The sequence below is a fragment of the Oryzias latipes genome, chromosome 14 (genome assembly GCF_053564925.1).
Source record: "Oryzias latipes strain Hd-rR chromosome 14, Olatipes_Hd-rR_3.1".
Classification (NCBI taxonomy): Eukaryota; Metazoa; Chordata; class Actinopteri; order Beloniformes; family Adrianichthyidae; genus Oryzias; species Oryzias latipes.
Window position 1 is genome coordinate 26,957,522 of NC_136250.1, and position 26,474 is coordinate 26,983,995.

General features: G+C 38.5%; 1 protein-coding gene across 12 annotated transcripts in view; it reads right to left on the reverse strand.

Annotated features, from left to right (window-relative positions):
• The window catches only part of ncam1a (neural cell adhesion molecule 1a), a 309,203-nt gene that overhangs the window by 37,406 nt on the left and 245,323 nt on the right, over nt 1-26,474 (reverse strand). For 6 of the 12 annotated variants that reach the window (XM_011483933.4, XM_023962562.2, XM_078930825.1 and 3 more), the window contains 5 exons: nt 20,531-20,681; nt 17,842-18,026; nt 17,130-17,226; nt 15,248-15,415; nt 7,988-8,113 (listed from right to left, as the gene is read on the reverse strand). In XM_011483933.4, coding sequence (XP_011482235.1) covers nt 7,988-8,113; nt 15,248-15,415; nt 17,130-17,226; nt 17,842-18,026; nt 20,531-20,681 — 727 coding nt within the window. Of the gene's footprint in view, nt 1-116; nt 555-1,721; nt 1,770-3,247; nt 3,263-7,987; nt 8,114-15,247; nt 15,416-17,129; nt 17,227-17,841; nt 18,027-20,530; nt 20,682-26,474 lie in introns of those variants that run through there. The other 6 variants (XM_023962555.2, XM_078930822.1, XM_078930824.1 and 3 more) reach the window with 3 other exon arrangements.

Sequence of the window (26,474 nt, forward strand, 5' to 3'; positions counted from 1 at the left end):
AAATATAAAACAGATGAGAAGTTTGAGGTCAAAAACTAGTTAGCAAAAATGCTCAATTAGTTAAAACATGCAACATACAGGTTGTTTTACAACACAAGGAAGAGAAGAAAACAATCTGCAGTGAATTAGGTTTTATTTCTTAGAAATGACTTAATTAAGATAGAATGACAGTGATGGAGCAGTGAATGAACCTGAACAGCCAAAAAATGGACAGCATTTATATATATATAGCACTTCTCTTGTCCACTCAAAAGTGCTCAAACGTCGCAGGACACATGAACTTTCACACTCTGCTTTCTCCCTCTGTGTCTATTCTTCCTCAGCTTTGCTCAAGTGTTCTTCAACATGTGGACCAAAGAGGCCAGGCATTGAACTGCTGACCTTCCAGAGGGCAGAAAACTACCTGGTCATCTCTAAGCTCCTGAGAAGGAGGCTGCATTCAAGAAGAACGTAGTGTTTTCAACTACTCCAGCATATGACCAATCCAGACTTTGAGAATCTCTTTCCTCCTTTAGGTTAAATACAAGAGTGGTTAGCAGATGGAATCACGTTGCCTGCAGGAAACAATGGCAAGAAAAAAGATGGGAAAGATACGGGAAGCTTCTTAAAATAATGGATTTAAAGTAAACTGGTACACATAACCATGGCTTTTGATATATTTTTGAGATGACCAAAAAAAGAATAAATCTGAATAATTAGGTGAATAAAAACAATGCAATGCAGTTAAAATGAGACTTAACCAAGTTACTATGATTAGGTAGTTTTATTAGACCAAATATTAGGGTGACTATGTAAAAACAAAGTGAAGTAAATTCTGTGTACTCTTCCTCCCACTCCCTTTTAGCAATTAGTTCAACTCTATTTGAAAATAATTATTCTAAATTACTATTTATTCATTTACTGTATGTATACGTTCAAATAAAACTATTTATGAAAAAGAATGTATACATATATTTAATTTATTTACACAGTATTTAGAATATTTGGAAATTAATCGGTTCATTTTTTAGCAACTAACTAGCTGACTAACTAACGAACTATGTGGATTTTCTTTATTTTCTTTGAAATGTTTAGAGTCAAATCAATTCATAAATAAATAACCTGACAAGGCATGATATCCATCCATCCATCCATCCATCCATCCATCCATCCATCCATCCAAAAAAGATGGTGATAATACAAACGTGCAGGATTTATCATCTGGTACTCAAGTAGAACTGTCATAACAAAGTCAATCCATTAGATGCTAGAACTTCACGTCAGATTTGGTCAAAACAAGTGAAGCGTATGGTGGAATATGGATTCATTAGTTTGCTGTAAACCAGCCGCCTTCACACATACAGGTTTACCTATCACTTCTACCCCACCAAACCCCTCTGACATTTCCTCACATCACACCAAACACCAAAAACTCTTTAGTCACACGTGTGCACTTGGATTTTAGTCACAGTTAATTGTGCCACACACAACTCCACACTCATAACCCACATGTTTGGACAAATATTATGAACAAAGTTTGGGTCCCCCCCCCAACACATTTAGCAGAGCTAATAAAGCATGTGAGTTACATGTTTATAATAATAATATTATAATATTGAAAGTATGACACTTTTAATGAGCTACACCAGGAACAAACATCTACACTAATTGTGAGGCCAAGCGAGTACAACAGATGCGAGTGAGGACATACACAAAGCACACTGCTGAACTGGCATACTCACTAAGGGGCAAAATGGTGGCAGCAATAGAGGGCAGAGTCTCTGAGGAAACTGAAAGATGGCGGAAAAGAGGAACAAGAGCCTTTTGAGTTACACTAAGTACAAAATCAGTCAGGAAGCGTCCAGTCGAGCTGGGATGTTTTCAGTTTTTGCATCAGCGTAAAATGCATGAATGAACAACGGGCATGTAGTATTTTTCAAAGGCTTGCTATTACTTATGCATTGAATTGTCCATTTCTATCTTTTAAATTCAGTTTAGTCAGCTTTTTAAACCTGGTTTTGCTTTATTTGCTTGTATTTTGTCTGGCTGTGTTTTTCTGCACCATCCTTTGAAGGCAAATGTCAGAAAAATCTTTACACAATCAGAAGATTATTTTTAATTATTTTTTAGCATAGTAAGTCAGCTGATTGTGTGTAAAGCAACAGCATGCTATGATATTGCAGAAAAGCATCCGCAATTTAGATTTTTTCTGCCTAACATAAATGTAATGTAGTGGAGAAAAACATTCTAAATATATCTTTCAAAGAACAATTTTACAAATTTTTAAAAATAAATTAAAAGAATATAATTAAAAATAATCCCCACAATGACTGGTTTAAATTACCAGCTATGCAAAATTAAGGTAAAATCCAAAATTTTGTCATTAACTCATTTTTTCTCTGCCTCCACCAGTAGGGGGAGCCACAGCCACCTTCAGCAACTCTCACCCCTCCAAAAACCCAATGTAACCCTTGTGCTATCCTAGACACTTTAACATTGGGAGTTGGGTCATCTAGACCCACTAGACAGTGTGTTAAACCTTTTTTCTTCAATGATTTGTGATCTTCACTGGTGTCCATGGATTACATGAAATCTTTCCACCTTTATCCACCTTTGTCATGGTAGGAATAACACGTCAATGTAAGGGTGGGGTCATCTAAGATAGCACAAGGGTTAAAAGGTGCTTATAAACTTACTGCGTACTTCTTTCAAGGGAAATAAGTACTTTTATTCATGTTTCAGTAGTTTTTATGCTCATCACCACAACAAGTTATTAATTCTCCTTCCTTGTCATGATTTATTCTTGTTTATTGATGAAATAATACCATCTTTTAAATGTTAGTTTGTAATATAAGTCTCATAAATATATTATACTGCTCAAGTTTTTAATCAAGTGTCGAGTAAATAAAACACAATTAAAATCCCATTGAAAAAGTGTATCTCATTATTTTGTTTTGGATTAATATGCTTGAAATGACAAGTTATTTATCGTTTTTGAACAGAATACTTTTTTTTTTACACTTTATGGGACAAAAAATGCTTTTTTAAAATCATCTCAGAACAGAAAATAATCTAAATGTAAAGATACATATTTTTATACAGCTTGGTGATCATTTTCATTCATCTTTTTCTTTATTAAACAGAAAAGCTTCATCAAGAATCTGCTCAAAGATGTATAAATGATAAAGCAAAACTGCAAAAACTCAAATAAAAAGTGATAAAGGCAGAGAAAAAACAAAGCAGAAAGACATGGAAAAGAAAAACTTACTTGTAAAGGAATACTCTGAGGAGTCCAACAGAACAGATGGAAAAATCATGGAAGAAAACAACAACACAAAAGACAAAAAACAACAACAAAGGCAATGAAAATGATGAAGCAATAAAAGGACACACTCTGTCCTTCACAGAATATACGCATTGCCTCCCTGAGAATCTGGTCTTTGTAATTGGTTGTATGTCAATGTGAAATAAACTACTTTAAGTATATTTTTACACGTGATTTACAGCAAAACTAGTAAATCTTTAGTAAGATGCAGCAACTTTTTTTCAGGACAATAAATATTACATTTCAAGTTGCATCATTTGATCTTAAAAACGTTTTATTTGAGGTTTTAGCTCTATTGAAACAATTTTATATGTTTCCTACTGTACAAATTATTTAAGCAGAATTTTTTATTTGTGAACGGTGAGGGGTTTTGTTTCAAGGAAAAAAAATATGCTTGGTTTTCAGAAACTATAAAGTTGTGTTTGAGTTATAACAGTATAAATGCATATAACAACAGGTATTGGGTTCCTGGATTTTTTTACTCAAGAAAATCTGCTGCAGAATCTGACTTGACACAGGATGTATTTTATTTTGAAAATAAAAAACAAAAAAACGTGTCGGTCAAAAGTAAAAACACTGTTCTATAAAGAAAATTACAATAATTCAAGGATTGTAAATATTTGAAAGCTTCATTATATAAATGAAAGACTTAATGGTCGCACAAACATAAATAAAGAGAAGTTTTCTAACGGTGACTTTGGAACACTCGCTGGGTTTTGGTCAGTGAAAAACTGGACCAAATAGCTCTTTTAGCAATAGGTTGCAGACCACTGGTCTAAAAAAAGGGATAACTAGGCTGTTGTTGCACTTCAAATTTTTAATACATTTTGTGAAAAATGTATAAATAGCCTTACTTTTAAGAAGTAAAACTCTGTTTTGTCGATTGATACGTGCTTAAGTTAAGACATGGTACTTTTTAAAGATTAAATTTAGTGTTAACCCTAGAGGCCAAATTTGGCCTTCGTTTTCTTTTTTAATAGATTTTTTAAAATGTTTTTGATTTTAATCTTTGGCTCCTGATAATTGCTGCTTCCTAAAATGAACGAACAAAAACTAATATGTTTGATTCGTCTTAAAAGCCCTGCAGAAAATTGTTCTCGGGTTCTCCAGGGTTTAAAGAGCAGGACATCGTAATTTATTTTTAAAATGTTCTTAGCAAGATAAATTCTACTAGTGCCAGTGGATTATATATTTCGAATCTTTTTTTGAGTAAAGACTATATAGCTCTAAAATTCAGATAAATCTGCCTAATTGCATTCACTTTAGTTTTTTAAATAACTTAATGATTTCACCAGTACACTGAATTAAATACCAAAACCCTGTTTTTTGTCTGTGATAAGCGGGAAATGTAATTCAGCTGACGTATACAATCAGAACAAACTTCTGAATCGGTCCCTTTTCAGAAGTGATTTGAGAAGCAAAACTTAAATTAAAACTAAAGAGACATTTATTCTGTTTAACTGAGGTTGTGTGAAGCACTTTTGGATAGTCAGCATTGCACAGCTTTTGCATCATGCATTTCCATGTCCACATCAGAGTCTTTTTTGCAGCGTGCTGCTGCAACACTAACCGTGTCTGATGGAGGACTAGAGCTGAATACTGTCGAGAATGTCGCTATTTCACACATACTTGGATACAGTTTGATATGGAGGAATGCTTTTAATGGTTACAGTAATGACATGTAATGCAATGTACTGCAATACTCAACAACATTTTCTAAATGTAATAATTGCACTGACAAGACAGCTTGCCGTGCATCACAGTGAAAGTTTTTACTTTTAAAAGAAAAAAAGTGCCTTAAGCTTTACCTTTGGAATAAATAAATGACTTTATGGTCAAGTGTTCATGGTGTTCAGGACTACTTACTGGACTTGCTTCTTTCAGACTCGCAGCAACCTCCTCAAAGCTAAAGTGGAGGCCCCACAGGCCAAAGCTTCTTGGATTGCAATAATAATTTCAGTATCTAAGTTATCCTACAGCTACAGAGAATGGCAGTTAAAGAAATGTTAGGGTTTTCTAAAGTGCAAAAACAAAATTACGTCTAAATGTCCCTGTTCTCAGTAGATTTATAATAAAAACTCCCTGGCTTCTGACTTTTTTTTCCAAATGAATTATCCATTAGCGCAAAACACAACCTCTTTAAAAAAAACAAAAAAACACATCTATTTAATTTAAAACATATAAATAAACCAGGAGGGACTGAGGACATCTCTTAAGTTTTAGTGAATTGGTATTAATGAAGGGGATGCTGAGGATGAATTCTTCTACAGGATCATTAGGGTAATGAAAAGCACAGGTAAAAACAACCATTGAGCATAAATGAGAGCTAGACTGAGTGACCCCTCCCCCATGGCGTTCCAAACAGGAAGTAGTTTTTAACATGTTCTTCCTATCCACATTTTTTTTCATTATATATTTTCTGCAGTGCAAGTTATCAAAGTCATAAACTGGCAAATAAGATCCCTCTATAAAATTTTGTAGTCTCATATCCAATGTTCGAAACTTTTGACAGATTTTTTGTAGTGACAGTGCAATACAAACAATGACTGACACTGACTTGGACTAATCGCAGCTCAAATATGGTCACATATCCCAAAATGCCACTGCAAGGCAACCTAAATGCACGTTTTTCAACAAATTCGGCAGGAGGCGGCAGTAAGATTTTTACACGCCACTCGGCGGTCATGGAGGTTTTAAGAAAAAGTTACAATTTTGCGGCAACTGGAGGATTCCTTTTACATTGGTCAGTGGCCCCTCGGGCACATTTGGAGGTTGCGCGGTGGTAGACCAGTGACAGGCGGGTGGCAGAAAAGCAGCAACACGCTAATTGACTGAAATGAGGGTCTCCAAATTTCCACTGATGATTGGGCCATTTTGGACTGCCACCCCCTATCCCCGCGCTGTCGTCCCCCTGCCACCATCTCCATCCATCCATCCATCCATCCATCCATCCATCCATCCATCCATCCATCCACCCACCCATCCATCCATCCATCCATCTTCCTCCTCTTATCCGGGACCGGGTTGCGGGGGCAGCAGTCTAAGCGGAGATGATCAGACTTCCCTCGCCCCAGACACTTCCTCCAACTTCTCTGGGGGGACCCCGAGGTATTCCCAGGCCAGCCGAGAGACATAGTCCACCCAGTGGGACTGCCCCCAACTGATTGTTGAAAATTGTACAGTAGCAGCTCAGGCACTGTTGACATGGGCCATGGGCCCCTGTGTTGACCAGACATCAATCTGGAGATCCTGGCCACTGTGGGTCCAGCAATAAATTCTGCTGTGGTTGGACCCCTTGGATCTTATTTTTCTTGGGCGCTGGGGCTTTGCCCTCGTTGGGTTTCTTGGAGGGTATGTGTACCGCTTTTTATAAACCCCCAGGCACTTAATTTGGACGGTTGCCGTCTGCAGATATTTAAACATCGTCCATTCAGAACTGCTGCCGACCGGCGATCTGGCTGCCTCCACCCTGTGGCCGCCCGATTTCATAATGACGTCTTTACTGTTTGACTTACGGACGTCTGCTGTCTACATTCATGGCCATGCCAATACATTTTCAAAAAGTGGGCGGGAATCTAAAATCTTGATGATTCTGCCAATACCTCCCAATCACACGGTGGCAGTTGTATTTGTGACCATAGTATTACTACCAGCGATCATATCGTAAAATACTGGCGACTGAATTGACTTTATTTCCCTGAAGCCGTAAGTAAGCCATTTTCTATGGATGACGTCACACTCAGTCTACTTCTCACATACAGTCAATGGAGACGACCCTAAAGGCCTCAGAAACAGACTGTCAGGTGGTTGCCTGTTAAAAGCTGCTGGGAGCAGGGGAAGATAGATTTCATAAGGAGCTGTTTTTTTATTCTATCATTTGTGTTTCTCTTTTAGTGAAAAAGCATTATCCATCGCCTCACCGCACATAGAGTGGACGTTCCCATCTTCTTCCACTAAGTGTCAATATGTCTGGATGTTAGGTTGTAACACCAGACGAAACTGCAATCTGTGTCCTTTGACAGTAACAAGAGTGTCAAGTGTATCCAAAGCTGGCCAAAAAAAATTGAAGTTTAACCTCTTTAAAGTGACTTTGCTCCATTTCCTGAGAAACACCGAAAAAATAACGTTTTCCTGCATTTCATCATGCACTGCCATTACCATCACAAAGTACGAAAAATCATCAGCAGGACCTGACCCATGGCTGCAGTAGGAAAAATGTATTCTGTCAATGATCTATAAATACTGAGCTGACATGTCCTCACACTGAAGTGTAAATTAGCTTTCAGAATGTACAGGTTCCTTCTACAAAACCTCAACTAAATCACCTGTGCTAAAAAGAAAAAAAAAACAGACTTCTGAAAAACATGACAATTTCTGCCTTTTCTATCCAAAACCAAGAACACAAAATCAATCCCTAGTAGAGGGTACAGGTTGGCTAAACATTAGGTGGGTGAATTCTGACACATTAGTTGCATTACTGCTTGAGTCTGTCTTGCCTGGATGGGAAAAAAAAACTATACAGTGGAGCTTGGCGCCAGAAGAGAGGAGTGTAAGGTGGGAAGCATCTGGGCTCAGCTAGAAGCAAGCAGGCGGTGAAGTGAGCTACAGCTTTCGCTTGAAAGCACTGGGGTCAGGGGAGCGCTTCTTCAAAGCAAAGACACTAGAAGCGAGAGGGGTACTTACGGACTGGCTTGGTCTTGAAAAAGCTGGCAGCACTGCTCTCCCCTTCGCCTTTGCCGTTGATGGCGGACATCTTGACCTCGTAGGTGGTCTCTGGTTTCAAGCCAGTGACAAGAATCTTTGTCTTGCCTGTTGAGGAAAAATAAGTTATTTCATTAAATGTTTTTGAGAGGAAAGTTTGAAGAAAACAGGCAGACTACCAATGAAGCATTTATAAAGTTTATAACAGTGCTGTGGAATTCCTCGGTGTCCGTTTATGAAGGCCCAGTCCGGTAATCTTTATATCTATTCTAAAATCGTATCTTTTAAATAAGATTAAGCCAAAATAAAAATGCCAAAATAAAAAACCTGTGTTGTTTTCTAGGACATAGCTTCTACAGAGCAGCAGGAGTTCATTAGACATTCAATTGTGGGGAAAAACTGTTGGCCCGCCCCCATTTCCCATCATTCCTCTATTTACACGCTCTCCTGCTAGCTTACAGCCCCTCACAACCCCAACCTAACATTTCTGGTGCAAGAAAAATAGTGAGCAGTGTTGGAGCTATCCAGACTGGACGATGAAAACAAAGACGTACTCTATATGGATCTATTTGACTCCAATAATGGAGGGGAGCAGGTAGACTTTGGCTTTTCAAACGGTGGGTTTTTGTCTACTCCTGATCCATCATGATTTGAATTAAGAAATACTCAGAAACACAGTTTTAATATTAAAATATTTTATATATGTGCTTCATCATGAGAAAAATGCTACAAGAACATGTCAAAACACAATTTTGGCTGGAGTGGGCCTTTAAAAACACAAATGATACTTCCATTGGTTTGGATCTAGACACCTTTTTAGGGTTGACTAATGAGAGCACTGAATTATTTAGCACATAAAGGCAACTTCCCTGGATGTCAGTGTGTAGATATAAAGCTCACTGAGAAATACTAGAACATTTTATAATACATTAGGTCAGTGTTTTTCAACCTTTTCTGAGCCACGGCACACTTTAACCTTAAAAAAAATCCCGCGGCACACCAGCATCCAAAAAAAAAAAAAAAAAGGAGAAACTCATAGTCTGTATTGATCTACAGTCCCTCCGCAATCTCACATGCATTTTTGAGATAATTGTTACAGAAAAAGCTGGAAACTGCAGCTGTTTTTTTTTTCTAAAAAATGCAATAAAAGTTAAGTTAGAAGATTTAAAAACAGATTGATGTGTGTTCGTTGTTTCAAGACGTTTAACAACAGATCTCCTTGTGCGCTGTCAATCTCATGACCCAATGCATCATGGGAGATGTAGTGCATAAAACGGCTGGAGATCGGTTTTCGGAGCTTCGTTGTTTTGTTCACTTGTTCCACGGTCTGATACCGGATTCTGTGCAAAGCTACACCGCTAAAGACGAGCTTTAGCTGCTATTTTTGTTAGAACTGAGCGACTTTACGAGCTAAATCGGGACAAGGAAGTGAAGACTTTAACCACGTCTGATTGGTCAGACTGATGACATGTGATTAAGCTCCCCAAGAATGATTGGTGGAGACAGTTAAAGGGACGGGACTTTTCCAAAATACAGCCGAAAGTGCAGCTGAATCGCGGTACTGTACAGTCATTCTTATCAAAATGTCTTTAATAAAATAAAATAAACGTAAAGAAAATGTATTTTACATCTTTTATATTCCTAACTCCTCAGTGTTTTATCAGGGCCTGTTTGGATGAACAGAGAGCTGAAATCCTGGAGATGGGAAATGTTTTTAGATCAGTTAATGAGGACAATTTCCCATGGCACACTTGACCATCTCCCACGGCACACTAGTGTGCCGCGGCACACTGGTTGAAAAACACTGCATTAGGTAACAAAATGGAGACTTGGCACACAGACATTGGAGCGGCTACACGCCATAACTTTATTTTAAACAGATTCACATGGTGGTTACGGCTTGCTCTGTAACTGGTGTTTTTGATCAACTCTGAGGTGAATATTTGAGGCTGAAACCTACTGAGAACTCATTAGTACACAGACAGCTGACCCATTGATTTAAGTAGTGCCATGGTGATAGTTGAGGACAAGTGTCAATAGGCGCCTGGCTTTTTCACCTGAGTTCTTGATAAAAACTCAGGTGACAGATGGTATTGAACAGATGTACTGTTGCTGCAGTTTATATAGACAGATTGATTCTCTTTCTCTCCAAGGATGGTCTCATTAGTAAAGACTTTGCGCAGCAGGTCCTCTAAAGAAATAAAAGTGACCAAGCTTATTGTCAACCACAGCTGGACAGCAATCAAAATATGCAGTTTATTCTTTCTGTACCTCTTATCTCACATGAAATGTGTTTAGTTTGGTAACTCTTTGTTGAGCTTGTCAAAGCCTCTTAGTTTGTTAAGTATTTAATCAAAGCAGACATGTTTTCGATGGTCAGGTTTATGCATCAACCTATTTTGTTTCCAAAAGGTATAACTGGGATCCATGAATACAATTCGTCTCTTTTCTAAAACCAAAACAGACACAAATATAAATGTATATCCATGGTGTAGGTAAGTGGTCTCCAACCTTTTTCAGGCCACAGACCGGTTTGATGTTAGACAATTTTTTTATGAACTGGCCAGTACGAAGCTGAAGCTTCCAGTTTTCCTTAACTTTTGAGAGTTAAGCTTATCTTCATCCTCTGTAAAATATCTGCATCTGCTTTAAACGTTATTTGTACAATAGATTTCGTGTGGGAACTATTGAAATGGGATCTAGATTAACCCTTAAGTTTCAAAGTGGAAGCTAAAAAAATCATACGCCAACTTTAACCTTATAAGGGATGACGGATAAATTTGAAAAAAAAAAAAAAAATCAAACAATTTTTTAATTTAATCCTAATTGTAAATCCACCATTTAAGCAGCATTCTGGTAACATTAGACAGTCTGTAGCTGAATATTATTATTTTTATGAAGATGATTCAAAGACTTTTGATGTGTTGAGAACATTCTGACCAACAGAAGGGTTATCCTCCTCTCTTCTGACTCCTGCTGCCTGTCCCTGCTGTCCCTCACCTTGTGTGGGTTGTGCTGCCTTGCTTCTGGACAGTTTTCCTCCACACCTGAATTACCATCAGCTCATTATCCTCCAGCATATCTACCCTCGTTTACTCTCCACCTGTTGTCAGGTTGTGGTTTGTGCCAGCCTGGTAACACCAGCCATCAGGTGCCCTTTGTTTTCTCAGGGAAAGCCTTGGATTTTTGCCTTTCGGTCCTTGCTCTGTTTAATTGTCTTTGCCCTCCTGTTCCCCAAGATTTCCCAAGAACCCAGCTTGTCTCTCACTCAGTCTTTTACAGCATCAGTTTGTCATTTGGTCTTTCTGGTGTTTTTTGGCTAGTGGGAACTCAAAATACATCAAATTTTTGGGACACAAGTGCAGACACACGGGGCAAAGCGAGACACATTTTTGGAAAGCAGTTCCTACAAAGAAAAGGACTTGATTATAATTGCAAAGGGACCCTGTGGCTTCATGTCCAATTATTTAGTTTTAGGAAAATATATTGAATAAAGGACAGGTTGTAAAACAAGCCGCCATCAGGTGTAAAACTCAAGGCTAGCCATTAGAAGAGACTGTCAGGGCCATCTAAGAAAGAGACCATAGAGAATAAATTTAACCCAAGAAAGATGCATCAGAGGAGCCCGAAGATTTTAGTCACGATGTACTTTCTAATACCCACTCATGCATTTCTTCACTTTTGTCAAAAAAGTGACTCGGCTGATTTCTCACTGTTCGATACAAAAGAAAGTAATTTCATGGGTGAGAGCAAATTTAGGCTCTAAGAAGCACCTAAGGAACATCTTTACATTACTGTGACACCATGTATCGGATTAACTTTTCCCTCTCAGAGTGAATCAAGCATTAGTGACTGTTAGGGGAAACCTTTTGAATTCATCTAGAAAGCATGAGGCTAGATTGATTCGGAGCAGCTCCTTTTAGCACCAACATGAAATTGATGTTGCCGCTAAAATGCTGTGATGAGATCTCCAGCCGGCCTGCAATAATTTGGCCTCACATGTTTATTTTCAGAAACCCAAGCAGGTATCGCACAATCAACTGACTTCAGTGGTTTTCCGGTTGGATACTTTCTGCAGTAACAGAAAATCATTTTGATCTAAACCATCAACCAGGTTGGGTTTTCTTGCAAAAACTTAGATTTGAATAGGAGTGTGAGGACTGAAAAAATTGCTAATTTAAATTCTTGTCTCATACCGGACCGAGATCTGAAGTGTGGGCCATTTAACCTTGATATTTTTTATGGTTATTGATTAAGTCACGATGTGCATCTTAATGAATTCTTGGCGTTTCCAAGTAGAAGCTCGGCTTTAGAAAAACGATCCAAATAAAACTGCGAAAATGGAAAACATTTCTCAAATGCAACACAGCTAAGATCTTGTTCCATTGTTATCTTATTTAAAACACTAATCCGCTTTACTCAATAATTTGATTTTCTTTGTCATACTTGAAAACCAGCACCAAAAAGACTTCCTGTTTGTCGTGCTGGGTCATTTTTAAGTGAATGATCGTAAACATTTGAATTTGAAGCACTATAACAAATCTAAAGTGCATAAACATCAAGTGCTGAAGGACATCAGGTGCTGCCTGTGTATTTGCACACAGCAGTGCAGTCATATTATGATATAGATCCACTCTGATGGGCGTGGTGGCAATACTGCTTTTCAACATGGGATGGCAGCCCTGGTTCACAGTACTGTGAGAGACAATAGCTTTTTTCAAGACACTGCAGAGGCACTTGATGATTTTAATGACAATCTGCTTCTCTTTTGGCACTCAGCAGCTCAGATTTTAGCTACTTTTGTGGAGTAACTTTCCAAAATAAAAAGGAAACGTCCATTCATTCTTTGAAAACAACATCCGAGTGCCTGGATTTTTGAGGAGTGTGGGTGTAGCAGCTAAGAGAGATATTTTTGGTAACATTTACTCTTCACGCATGAGCTCATGTGTTCTGTTTTGTGAATATGTTTGCATGACAGGCAGCCCTTCAACCTTGAGCTGCCAGCTGAGACTGTCAGCTGCTGACTGATACATCCCATGCGCCAGACAAGACGTAAAGCATCCAGATTTGTCAGCACCTCCAACCCTCAGTGGGACAGGGATAATATCTGGGGCCCCGTCTTGTCTGAACTAACTGTCATTTGGGCTATACACTGTGTTCTGCCTCTCCTCCTGACATCAGCCTCTGTCATGTTTTAGATTACCTGCTGTTTCCACGGGAGCAGAAATGCTTTCTGCACACAGGCACTGCAGACCCGAAAATAATAACCACAACAGTAATGATCACATACACCAATGCGGCAGCTTTGAGACTGAAAAGTAAAGTTTCATTTCCTGAAATTTTTTGTTTTCTCTCCAAACTCTAGAAATGAACAATTTTCAATCTAATACTGAGCTGTTCAGTGTAGTATCCAGACTTTTGAACTGGTGTCATTTAAACATCATTTTAATTAATAAAGAACTATAATAACATTTGTGAGTTCTAGTGAAATGATGCTGTAGGATAAAACTAAGCCCCACCAGCTGAGTGCAGTTACAAACAGGGAGGCTGAGACTGCTGCTCAGAGCTGCTACAACATCAGAGAGAGTATTTCAGGAGGGGTTAGACCAGGGGTGGGCAAACTACGGCCCAGGGGCCACATGCAGCCCGTTAAACTACTTAATCTGGCCCATCAAACTAGAATAAAAAATACTGACAATTCTTCTTAATGATTTATTTTCTCAGTAATTCTGGTGTCTCAGATGTTGCACTACAAATAAATTGACCTTTATTTAGGCAGAGAAAATTATTCTGCATTCAGATGTCTAAGTTTGCGTTTTACTTAGAGATATCAACCCATCAGTGAAACTGACACTAATGTGAGAACAAAAACCAAATGTTTCAAATAAAAAATTCAAAAATGTTCTGTTTAAAAAACATATATATTAATTATTTTATTAAAACTAAAGCATGTTTTTATCCAGAATCCATGTTATTTTTTTCTTTCATGAGTTGGAATACCAAACAAAGCTCCTGTCAAATTTTTAAATCTTTAGTGCCCCACGTGTCAAAAAGTTTGCTCACCCTTAAGTTAGACCAAAACAAAAGACTTCCATTTACCTCAAAAGTCTACAAATGGTAGAGACCTTCTCTGTTGTCTAACATGTTTGTTTCATTTTCATTTTCATCCTGTTTTCTGATAAAACAAATTATTACTGTTAATATTATTCCCACAATTGAATCTTAAACAAAAGGCTCATTATATTAGGCACTGAATCATACAAACCCTGAAGATATTGATTATTTTCTCCGTTTTACTATTTTTTTATTTACGTAAATCTTAAAAACTCCCAATTACAGCAACAGCAATTAAACTGCAACAATGACTCTTCACATTTCTGAAGTGTCATTTATGAGTAATTACTCATTATGCTGCGACACTTATTGGTAAGAGACAGCCCTTCCTAGTTAGATATATTTTGCTTAAGTGATGCAAAGGTTACATTGACGAGGAAACATGAGCTTGATGTAAAGAGTGGTAATTATTGTCCTAAAGAATCATTTGTCTTGTCAAAACCAGCTGTGCGGGATTTTGAAAAATATGATTCCATTGAACTCTCACAACTAAAACCACGATGGCGGTTTTAGATGTGACTGAAGCCTGAACAGGGAATGTATGATGGACGTATTTGAGGTATTTGGGAAGTATTCGTAAGGCTAATGTAAGATGCATGAACTTATGATGTATGAGTGACACTGTCACTCCCCTTATTTATAAATACGGACTTCCTGCGGGCAAACAATAGGCGAATGGGACACACGCTTACCCCATTAACAGCACAACTGGGCTCCTTGTGAAATCTGCTGGATTTGGGGGGTTGCAAAATAAAGAAATCCCACCACCTTCCCCTTTATTTACTGTGTAAATGTTTGCTGCAGCCTGTCGCTCACAGCATGAATGTAGAAAAACGGTGCATGAACACTTTCGTTGAGCGGTCCATGACCTTCATATTTCATGCGGGCTGCCACCCTGTACAGGTTTGTCCATTTTTAGCTCGCATCTGCCCGTAACCGCGGTTGTGACAAAGCCATAATTGACACACACAGCGCTAGAGCAGCCTTCATCAATAGATTCCCTTGACATACACAGAAGGTGAAAGTGAAGATGTCTGAATATTTGCGGGTTAGATGTTAAATGCCCACACAAAGGAGAATGACCTGAAAACATGAATCCAAGATAAAATATGTTCCTATATAACTCACCGTCCTCCTTGCTGTACTCCTTACGAGCCCATTCCTCCCCAGGAAAACGCCATTCCACTTTGTATTTGAGAACTGGTACCCCCCCAGTGGAGTCCGGCTCCTCAAACTCCACCATTGCTGTGCTCGAAAACGGTTCTACTTGCTGGATTTCTGGCGCTGATGGCACATCTGCAGCAGGAGGCAGAGAATACGACTTAGTTTCTCCTCTCAAAAACGCAGAAGGGGCAAAAAAGTCAGAACTGCACATTTTTTCCAAACAGTCCATTAGACAGAAGCATGCTCAGATTGCTTTGAATGCCTTCTAAGCAAAGTATTTAGCTACTTTTTTAAAGTGTTTAGAAAACAGCTCAGCTTTTAGTCCAATTTAGTACATATATCTAAATCATCTTTATCACACACTTACATGCATGTTACAAAAAATAATGTCATTCTTCTGTTAGTTTCATTAATGATAAATCAAACTTTTAGCCAAGACAGCTGCTACATTTTCATTTATAGCATGCAGACACATTTACATGGATCCTTTCGACTGAGCTGCTATAGGGGAGAGTAACTCCAGCATACTAATGAGTCATGCAGAAAAACCAGAGGGGAAAAAACCTTCAGGATTCTATTCTACTGCAGCCAAAGGTGTCAGTACGTTTAATGCCACATAAGCATTTAGAGGTTCTGAGCAACAAACCACTTCCAGAGGGTCCAAAGTCATTTTCAGGCGAAATGCCACAAACACCAAATCAATGCAAAAAGAAAGGTAAGTTCTTGTCTTTTGTTGCCAGACTGTAAAATGTTTTTGGCCTTTTTCTTCAGTTCATCCTTCCGTTCTGCTTAAGCCTGGTGTTGCCTTTGGGACTTTTTTGTAAAACAACTTAATGTCACTTTTCATTAGCAGATAGCAAAGCAAAGAAGGACCTCAGTGACTGCATTGTTAATTATCTCAACACAATTAGCACCTTTCTGGTTCCAGATAGGGGGAAGTTGTTGCAAGTTTTTATGGGAATAATTAATTCAACTAAAAAAATGCAAAAAAGGTTTACAAGATTGGGTGGAGGTGTTGCTTGTTTTACTGCGCAGAGTAAAAACAATGTTTTTCTCCTTATTTTGTTTTCTCAGAGTGTAGTGAGCAGATTGCATCCGGGGCGGTTGTCCTTACGAGTGGCTGCAGGTCCTTCTTGTTTTGTTCTGTTCAGTAGCCAAACCACAAGGTGCAGCAGTAGGTTAAGATCCTTTCTATTGTTTATTTGTAGAAGTTGATGATGTCCTGCATCAGAAGAGCAGGCTAAAGCTTCCTGTCGAAGAAACCTGAAGCTGTCCATTTTCTGGACCTCTTCTCCCAGCATGTGTATGACAGCCAGGGGTGTGCATGTGTATTTCCTGAAGCTGGTTATGATTTATATAGTTTTTTAGGTGTTTTAAGTCCAAGTAATTTTGCACAAGAACCTAAACTCCCCGTCTCTGAGCCGACTCATTGTTTATTATCAACACCTACTGCGGTTATGTTGTTTGCACACTTGGCAATAGTGTTTAAAAGGATGGGTTGTGGTGCAATCCAGTGTGAATACAGTGAAATAAAGGAGAGGGTCAATTCCTGAGATTAAGATGAGAACAGGACAAACTTTTCCTGATATTTTGTGGCCTATTGCTTGGAAAGTTCTGATCTGTCTGCCCATCAGTTTTATCATACAAGACTGCTCCAGTTGTTATTCAAGCATTTTTACAATATGTGTATTATTTCACATTGATTTCACTACAGGTTTATCGATTTATCCAATTTCCAAACACCTGGAGGGTAGCTCAGCTGTTTATTTATAGTCATTTTATATAGTTCAGTAATGAAAAAACACAGTAATGTAGCAGGAGAGAGGGTTGTTTTCAAAAGACAAACCTGCTTGGATAAGAATGAACTCCTTGGATTCGGATCCTAAATCATTGGTCGCCGTGCAGTTGTAGTTTCCAAAGTCAATTTGAGATTCAGGTGTAATCTGATGGCCAGAAAACAATAGAGAGCACTGACAATCTTTGATGGTATGTGCAAATGCACCAGCAGAAAAGACAGAAACAGGCTGAATGAGGTGCATCCATTATTAGTATGAAGTCATTATAATTTATTGCTATTTAACATTTGTGGCCTCGTTAACACCACTGATCGTTTGCAGGCTGGTTCCTCTGCAGGTTCAGAAATGTCTACGAGCAAGTCATTACATAATACTTCATTACCACACTGTCAGCCGCTCTTTAGAAGGAGCTTGTTTACTGTTATTGCTCATTTAAAGTTTTTATCCAAGTTCTTGGATCAACTCACTTTTTGCTGGAGGCGTTCATATCATTTTCCATTCAGTCCCCAAATGCATTAAAACCTTATTAGTATTTTCCCTTCATTACTCTATGCAATGTAATGCAAACAGTTTCAACGAACTGTTAGAGACTTCAGTTCTTTCTTAAATAATGGTATTGATCAATTCTTGATATGGTTCTTTTCAAAATTAATTACTTTCTGAGATACTTTGAATAGCGAAATCTGAAAAGCTAAGTGAACTAGTGCCCTGTTAACCTTTCTTTGTTTCTGCGTCCTAACATCCAGGCGGCTAGTGCATCACCTCTAGGTAGCTGACTGTAGGCATGTTGTAGATCTTCACGTTGGTGGTGTTGGGGCTCGGCAGATGGGAGCCGTCTTTGAACCAAACCACAGAAGCTTCAGGATGGGCGTCCACCTCACAGCTGAGGTTGGCCGGGTTCTTTTCCCAGGTGTACGAGGCCACTACGCCCTGGATCTTCGGAGAATCTATAAAACCAAATGGAGGAAAAGAACATATGCCATGAAACAAACATATAGGGTCAGTAGGTCAGATGTTTGTGTTGTTTATTACAACAATATGTTACAAATGAATCACTATAAATAACCTCAAAGTGACATGAGGTTCTTCAGTGACATCCAAAGGACATCAAAACACAAGGTAGGAGGAAGTGCACTACAAGCAACTATCAATGTTCTTTGCTAATCAAAAAATGACAAATCAAACAAAACACAAAAAAACAATGCACATGTCTATGTCACTTGTGTTTTAATTAAGGACTTACATTTAAAAAACATTTTCTTGCCTTTTTACAATAAAGTTTCCTGACAAATAAAAAAAGGCATCAAACATACTAAACTGACACTGATAAGCCTATAGCTGCGTGGACACTGGGCATCCGGACGTTTAGCGTCTTCTTGAATGCACGCTTAGCCTATTGTGTACACATTGGATGAGCAGGGAGGAGCTTTTTCTTTTCCTTTTTCTACTGTTTACTAGCGCATGCTCGCCACCTACAGTTGAAAGAGGTTTGCTGCGAAATGCTGAAGTGGTGCAGATCTCGTGATTTGGGTTCAAAACAGAAATGGTTTATTGCTAGAGTTCTTTCAATGGCGGATATGGATGACATACCAGCATGTCAGGAGAGTGGGAACAATTTGTCTTTATTTGAAAAACAAGCACAAACGTCGACAGGCTTGTCTCTGCGTCTGGGTTCCCCTCATAAACCAAATCCATATATTACTACCAAATCAGAGTCCCTGAGTGGCCAATGTTCAGCCACGTTTAACTAGCAACAGGCGTTCAATGGCCACACGTTATGCACATTGAGCCAGATAGTCATAAAAACGTGCGTAGCTACGCGTGGATGAGAGAGTTTTTAACACGGAAGCTGAAACACAATTTACATTGACTTTTTATTGGAAGCTGGCACTTGAACCTCCGTTGCAGAGGGCTTTGTGAACGAGCCTACTTTCACACCAGGATAGGGGACATTCAGAGGGATTTTAGTGGATCTGCTTAAAGAAAACTGAAAAAAGCTGACAGGAGTTTACAATGTGCTTTTGAGAGCAAACTGTCCATTTACAATTGCAACAGCTGACTGTTTGAGGGCATTGCTGCAACAAAATGCACAATCTTTGTGTCTAGCTTGTCTCCCTTTCCTCAACAGATCAACTACACCAGAGTTCAGATGGGGTTTCCCATTTGCTTGGATGACGGGGAAACAACAGGATCCCAAAAGTTTTGGTATAAACATTTATATTTATACATATCGTCCCCTGACAAACTTTAAGAGCCTTGTGACAATGTAGCACCATACTGCTATTCTTTATTTAAAAGTTACAAAACTGACTTTAAAGGCTTCGAACAACAGAATCAAAACGAAAGAGGATGTAGACCTGCTCACGGGAGCAAGTTTATGACGCCTCTGTAAAAAGTAACACCCCTGCAGCTGCAAAATAAGATTTAGAAAAAAAAGATTCCATTAAAAAAAAAAGGTAAAAGAAGGGAAAGCCTATTTTGAAATGTTCCCATCAGTTTTTTTAGCGGTAAACCCAGATATATCCAGTTTGGCTAATGGGATCATCCTGTGTGACAGATAGCCTGCTCCATATTTAGATAAAGCCTTCATTGTGCGAATGGGAGAGTGGTGATGGAGAGGACGGAGACAGAGGACCGTGCTCAAGACAAAGCACCTCTCTTATCAATAATTGCTTGGTAACAGTGAATCAGCTAACTGATTATCTGTTGATTACTCTTGCTAACTGCAAACCCTCAAACAACTCTATCAATGCTGCATTGTGACAATATCTCTTGCAAGCACATTGGGAGCAGGGCTCATTAATCCAATTAAATCCTCAATGGCTTTATTTTTCAGTTTCTTTTACAGACTCGTGGTTTAAAAAGATGTGGGCAACAGCATTTCTTATAATCTGGGAAACTTAGCCCTTTCTGATGATCCTTTTTGGTTTGTTTTTCATCATTCATAAAAATAAACACTTGGTCTGTTCAGATCCAGTAAGGCTTTACTGCGCCTCATCGACAGCTCGCAACATAACATTGGGGTGGCTTTTTGCTAAAAGGAGAAAAAAACAACAACAACACCGCTTTAAGGCCTAAAAAGCCACTGCATCATCCAAGGTATATCAGAACAGAGACCTCTGTTTCCATGGTAACAAATCATAGTGGTACCACTGACCAAGGAAACTCTGCCAGCTTAACTGCTGTACCATTTATCTACAGAAACTGAGATGCCTGTCTGGTCTTTGTAATGCCTTCTGTACATTTGCATAACTTACATTATTTTCCAAGAAGTTTTGGTTGCCATCTACATTATTTCATGTGGAAATAATTACTTCAAACGTATTTTAAGAATAATTCACCCATTTAGTGCCATCAACCTAAGGATATGTCCTTTTTAGATGTCAAAGTAGTGTTAAAATAAAAGACAGCAATCCTCCAGATCATGTGCAGAAAGAGTGGAGGGACTTACAGCGAACTTCCAGGTACACAGATTGGCTGTCCTGACCGATGGAGTTGCTGGCTATGCAAAGATACTGCCCAGCATATGTGAACTGGACGTTTTTCAAGGTGAGGGAGGACACTCGTGCATGGCTGTAGACCACAATGTTCCTGTCGAGACTCTACGGAGAAGCAGAGAAAATCTCCATGTTAGCTTTCAGGAAATACACGTGCATGCCAGCGTGACCTAAGGGACAAAAAGAAAAAAGGACTTACTCTGTGTTTTATGGACAGGTCAAATAAAGAACAACTGGGACGCTACAACAACAACCATCTAGAGGTAACTACACTGTAAATTGTATTTACACCATTTTGTTTGTTCTAATGTATTATTGCAATTCAACTGAACAAGCTGTTGGTCGTGTTGTAAAGTACATTTTTAAGTCAAATGCGTCTCAACTAAATAAAACTTCCTATTATAAGATTTTACATTATCTTTTGGCACTTTCAATTCAAAACCATTACATGGCGCTAAGTGGGACAATGTTCGCTTTTTGCTCAGATGGGCTGCATGGTGGTGCAGAGGTTAGCACTCTCACCTCACAGTTAGAAGGCTCTGGTTCAAGTCCCACCAGGAGTTTAAACATTCATTCAACCTGCCTTTCTTCTCACAAACATGCTTCTTAAATTGCCTCATTTTAAAATGTGCCCTCTATTTATTTATTCTTTTTAACATTATTAAGATTAAAACATTTCTATTTAACCCATCTTCTTGTCATACGGGGGTTCTGAGCTGCCGATTCTGTCTTTGTGGCTCCGCTTGGACTCAGTTTTCGGTCACTCTAAATTGTCCCTAGGTTTGTGTGTGTTTATGTGGCCCTGCAGCAAACTTGCAGCCTGTTCAGGGTGTACGCTGCCTAGAGGCAGCAGATTGTTTTAGTTCTTTTGAATAATATTTGCAACTTAATATGATTGAAACCCCTTCCTTAACACAATTTAAGATTTTAAATGAGCAGGGGCCTCATTTATAAAACTTTGCGTAGGATTTGCGTCAGAAATGGCGTACGGATGAAACATAGGACGTGCGTACGCAAAGAAATATTCGGATTTATAAAACCGTGCGCACGCACATCCTACGCATCTTTCCCTTAATAAATCACAACCGATTCTAAATGCAGCGCAGCTTTTTGCGGCTTCATGACACGCCCATATTTGTCCATAAATAGTCCGTGAAACGCCCACAAATGAATATTCATTGATTGCGGAACCATGGCAAACACCGAGAGGAAATCAAAAAAACGTAACTTCACTCAATGTGAAGTAAAAGTTATCGTTGGCGAGGTGGAAAAGAGGAGAAAAGTGTTGTTTGGAGGGCACAGTGTGGACATTACTAATGCCAAAAAGGCATGTGAGCGGCAAACGGTGGCGGACGCCGTAAATGCCCCCCGATGGAGCGCTGTAGCCTCACAACCTCGAATGGTTGTGAGGCTACAGCGCTCCATCGGGGGGGGGGGGGGGGGGAGACGACGACACCGGAGCGCCAGATGCATGCGCCGGGGGGACCGGAGCGCCAGATGCACCGGGTGACACGCGTGGTTCCTCCGAGTGCTCCTCTGTAACGCCGGGCCCAAAAGCCCGCAGAGGTCCAACAGGACGGCTGGAGGAAGTCAGAACCGGCTCATAAGCCACTCGTCCTCATTTGCCAGCACGTCTTCTTGCTGTCTAAAAATGCGTTCACTCCGAATTCTTCCATTTGCCACATCTTCTAAGAGCGTAAGATCAGCCATTGTGCGTCATTACGCATTGTGATGGGGCATTTTATGAGCTACAGATGGATGTCGGTAATAATCCACGTGGAAATGGGAAATTGATCTGCGCAAATGTAATTTCTTGTTGCTTTCTGAATGGTTGAGACATACGCCATACATTGTTTCATCAAAAATAAAACAAACTAAAGGCATATGCATGAATACCATACTTCCATAGCTTATGAAGAAATGTTTTAATATGAAAACAACTTTCCCCAGTGGATAATTAGTACGTCCGTCCGCACGCCCACACCTTTGTCTGCTCCTCCAGACGGACACACTGACGAGAATATCAGTTTTGTACATTATTTTGTTCTGTTAACTATATTATTTATGAGGATGAATTGCACAACATGCCAATATTGCAGAACATATTTCACTTTTCTTTTTCCAAATAAGTGTTCATTTGAATTTCTGTTGTAATTTTCGTTAGATTGTTTTGTTTGTTTCACTGCTGATCGGTCCAACGGGTGTTCGTGTAGGCTGTTAATTGTAAGTCTTGCTTTGTGAAGTCTTCATGTTATTTCTGAGAGGCAGGATTGTCATTTTCACTTTCACGTGTTTCTTCCATCTGCCGAAGGTGTCGCCGTTTCTCATTTCACCCGTTTTTGTGCGTACGCCTGGGTCAGAGCTTGCGTGGAGGACCGCACATTTTCCCGTCAAGTTTGCTTTTTATAAATCTCAACTATTGCGTAGAGAGTGGCGTACGCCTTCTTTTGTGTGTACGCAACGTTTATAAATGAGGCCCCTGGTCTCTGAATCAATATTGTACGGCTGGATAGCTCCAATACTGCCGGCCATTTTTGTAGCATGTTAGGTTGGGGGTATGAGGGGCTGTAAGCTAGCAGAAGAGAGAGTAAACAAATGGATGATGGGAAATCAGGGCAGGTCGTTCCACACTAACAGTCAGAGGTAAATTTCTAATGTACCACTGCCACTCTGTAGAAAATATGTAGAAAAACTGCAGATTTTTCATTTTAGCTAGAAACGTCAAAATCATATTTAAAGGGAGCAGTAGGAAAGCTTTGAAAATAGATCAAAAGATGGTCACTAATTTGCAATGTACCACATAAGCCAGGAATCCACTTAATTTGGCATAATCTTGAAAAACAATATCATTAAAATATAACTGAAAATAAATTCAGGCATAAAGGGGTTAAAGTTTAACTTTAAATTAGAAGTGTAAACATAAGATTTTTACTGGTATAATAAGTTTTCTGCTGATTTAAAAGAAATGTACTTAAAAAAATACTTGCATTTAACTTTTTTAATGCATCATCCAGTGGATTCATAATGTAATACATACAAGCCGCTAAGGCCTGTGGCAAACAGAGGTGCATTAAAAAGCCCTACTTTAGTAGAGGGCTAAAGGAAAACCCAGCTATTATAACTTTAGGAACAGGGCTACGTTCCTCTGGGCGCCAACAGTTTACCAACAGGGGACGAGCATCTTCCTTCAAGCTGCCATGATCTCTTAATAATTCAGACCTTCTCTGTGCTTCAGTATTTACGCTTTATAAATAATTTAATAGGTTTGTAATATTAGTTTTACTTTATGTTTTATTACTTTTTTGCAGATCAGGCTTGTTTGACACTAATATATCTGCAGTTTGCTTCAATCAGAGGGGTAGATTTTCAAAGGACAACCAATTTCAACCAAAGAAACAAAAAACAAAACAAAAAAACACCCAGAAATTACTTTTTATTTTTATTATTATTTATAATTGTAGTCTTGATTCTGTTGGTAAATACTCTTTAAAAAGTTTTGTGCAAAAGAAAAAAAGAACATAGTTCTGGAAACACTTTGTTCTATTCTTTTGCCTTTTCTTGCATCGTTTAAATACTTGAAGCCTTTGCTGCTGCTGCTGCTGCAGGACGGTCTAAAAACTTCATCTCTGGCTTCAGGCCCTTTTATTTTTTAGAGATATACTTTTTTTTTTTAATAAGCTCAAAAATGAACGATATAATTGCCCTTCTCTGTAACAAAATCCTTACATTTATTACATCATAACTTAAATTGTTTATGCATTCCTCACAGGTGGGAGGGGCTCACACCACTTAAAAAAATACATGTTTAGAATTTTCCAATTTACAAACTCATATAAACAAATGAATGCAAATATGTGTCAGTGCTATAACACAAACAGATAGGCAACCATATTTAATGAGCACTCATGATTGTGTGCATTTAAAACACTTAACGTGAGCATTGAGAACATTTAGAATGTGTCTACATTCTAGTCTAAAAAAAACAACAACAAACTAATTAGAATTTTCCCATGAAGTCAAAAATATTGTTTTCCAGTTCACCCTGATGATACAGGGGCCTGATGCACAGAGGAGGAATAAATAAAGCAATGTCCTCAATGTGACTCCTAATTGGGCTGCGTCATGCTCACCATTCCCAGTCTATCTTTTCTCCTCATTTCCTCTCATATCTTCATTCCTAATATACCAACTAAAAATGCTCCTTATCATAACTTTATGCAATCCTCCACTGAATTTGGATGGAAATAGTTAAAAAAAAAACTGGGATAAATGGAATAATCGAATATATTCCTTTTTTTAACATTGTTTTAGTTATATTTCAAATTTCAAATCAACGCTAAAAACTCATCTTTTCCAAATGGCCTATTCACTTTAACATTAACCTTTTCACCTTTTTATATATTTTTTATTTAATTTTGTATTTATTTAAATTGTTGTTGTTGTTTTAAGTGTTTATTGTATTTTATACTGTATACATGCTGTGCGGCGACCTTGAGTGCCCAGAAAGGCGCCTTATAAATAAAATGTATTATTATTATTATTATATATCCAATTAAAATACGTTTTGTGACATTCACTTGAAGCAGCAGCATGTTGGGAGCTAAAAAAAGATGATAAATGAAAACAAATGTCAGATATAGCCAAGTTATTTAAGGCTTTCTGATCTTCAAGGAGGATTAAATGTTCTGTTTAATGCCTCATGTCATTCAGAATGAAGACTATCATGATCAAACCATGTTCCTGTTTAAATGTCAGACTGCTCTGTATTTTGCAGTGTACATATTAGGTAATGATAGACAGGAAAAAGACGGTCTCTGTGGTTGTTTTAGGCTTCATCTCATTCTTTCTGGTACATTTTGTATCACAGTTATCAATTAGGCTTTTTTGGACTTTTTTTTTTCATATTTTACTGACAACTTGTTCAATTGTTCTATTTTTGTTTCCAAACTACTAAACAAATTACATTTAAACTACAGTATTATCGAGAAATACACCACTGCTACATGGAATCAACAGTTAATTAAGAATAAAACAGAATTTCTGCATTATTTTTTATTATCCATGCTTTAATACCCATTCAGTTCTAAAATATTTGACACACAAAAATGAAGAAAAAAATATATACTCCAGCTATCTAGAGCCTAAAATGGTGTTCATTACCTGTAAATCTGGACGTTCTTCACATAACAATAACCGTCAAACATCAGACAGAGACTTTTTACATTAAAACACTTAAATAAAAACATGCTGTTACAGAAATTCTTGTTAAATTGTAAAATAAAAGTTTTTGGATAAAGAGTTTTGTTAGGGTTCTTACTATTACAAAGAGGTTGGTCATTAGTTGGGTTTCCTGTTATATATTCAGTGGAGTTAGCTTGTTAGAGTTGTTTAAGGTGCTAGTTGATGTTCCATGGAGGACCAAAAGACTGCATGTGTGTTTCTGACCTCAATTGTTGAAATAAAATCCACAATCCTCTCATTTCTCAATGCATTCATTGTTTTTGGTTCCTTGGAGAAACTGTCACCAACAAAGTTTCAGAATCTCACAACGATGCATCAGGAATAAAAAATAAAGGGGTTGGACAGAATTTCATGAAGTGTTTTCTATTACAATCTGTAAAAGCAAAAACCAAGATGCAGCAAACCAGTGGGGACTGGTGGGAATAAAAATAAAAATAAAAATCACTGCTGTTATCTGAGTGAACTGGAGCAGTGAGGCGGCACCACAAACGAGGTCACAAGCGTCAGAAAAACTCCTCGAGTGTGTGGTCGGAGCGAAAACATGCAGGTTCCTGGCCCATGGCATGGCCGTGCAGCATTTAAAGCCAATGTGTTAGGACTTCTGTGCGTGGGAACCATGACTGGCTCTCAGCAGAACTGACAGAGTTTTGGTGTGCT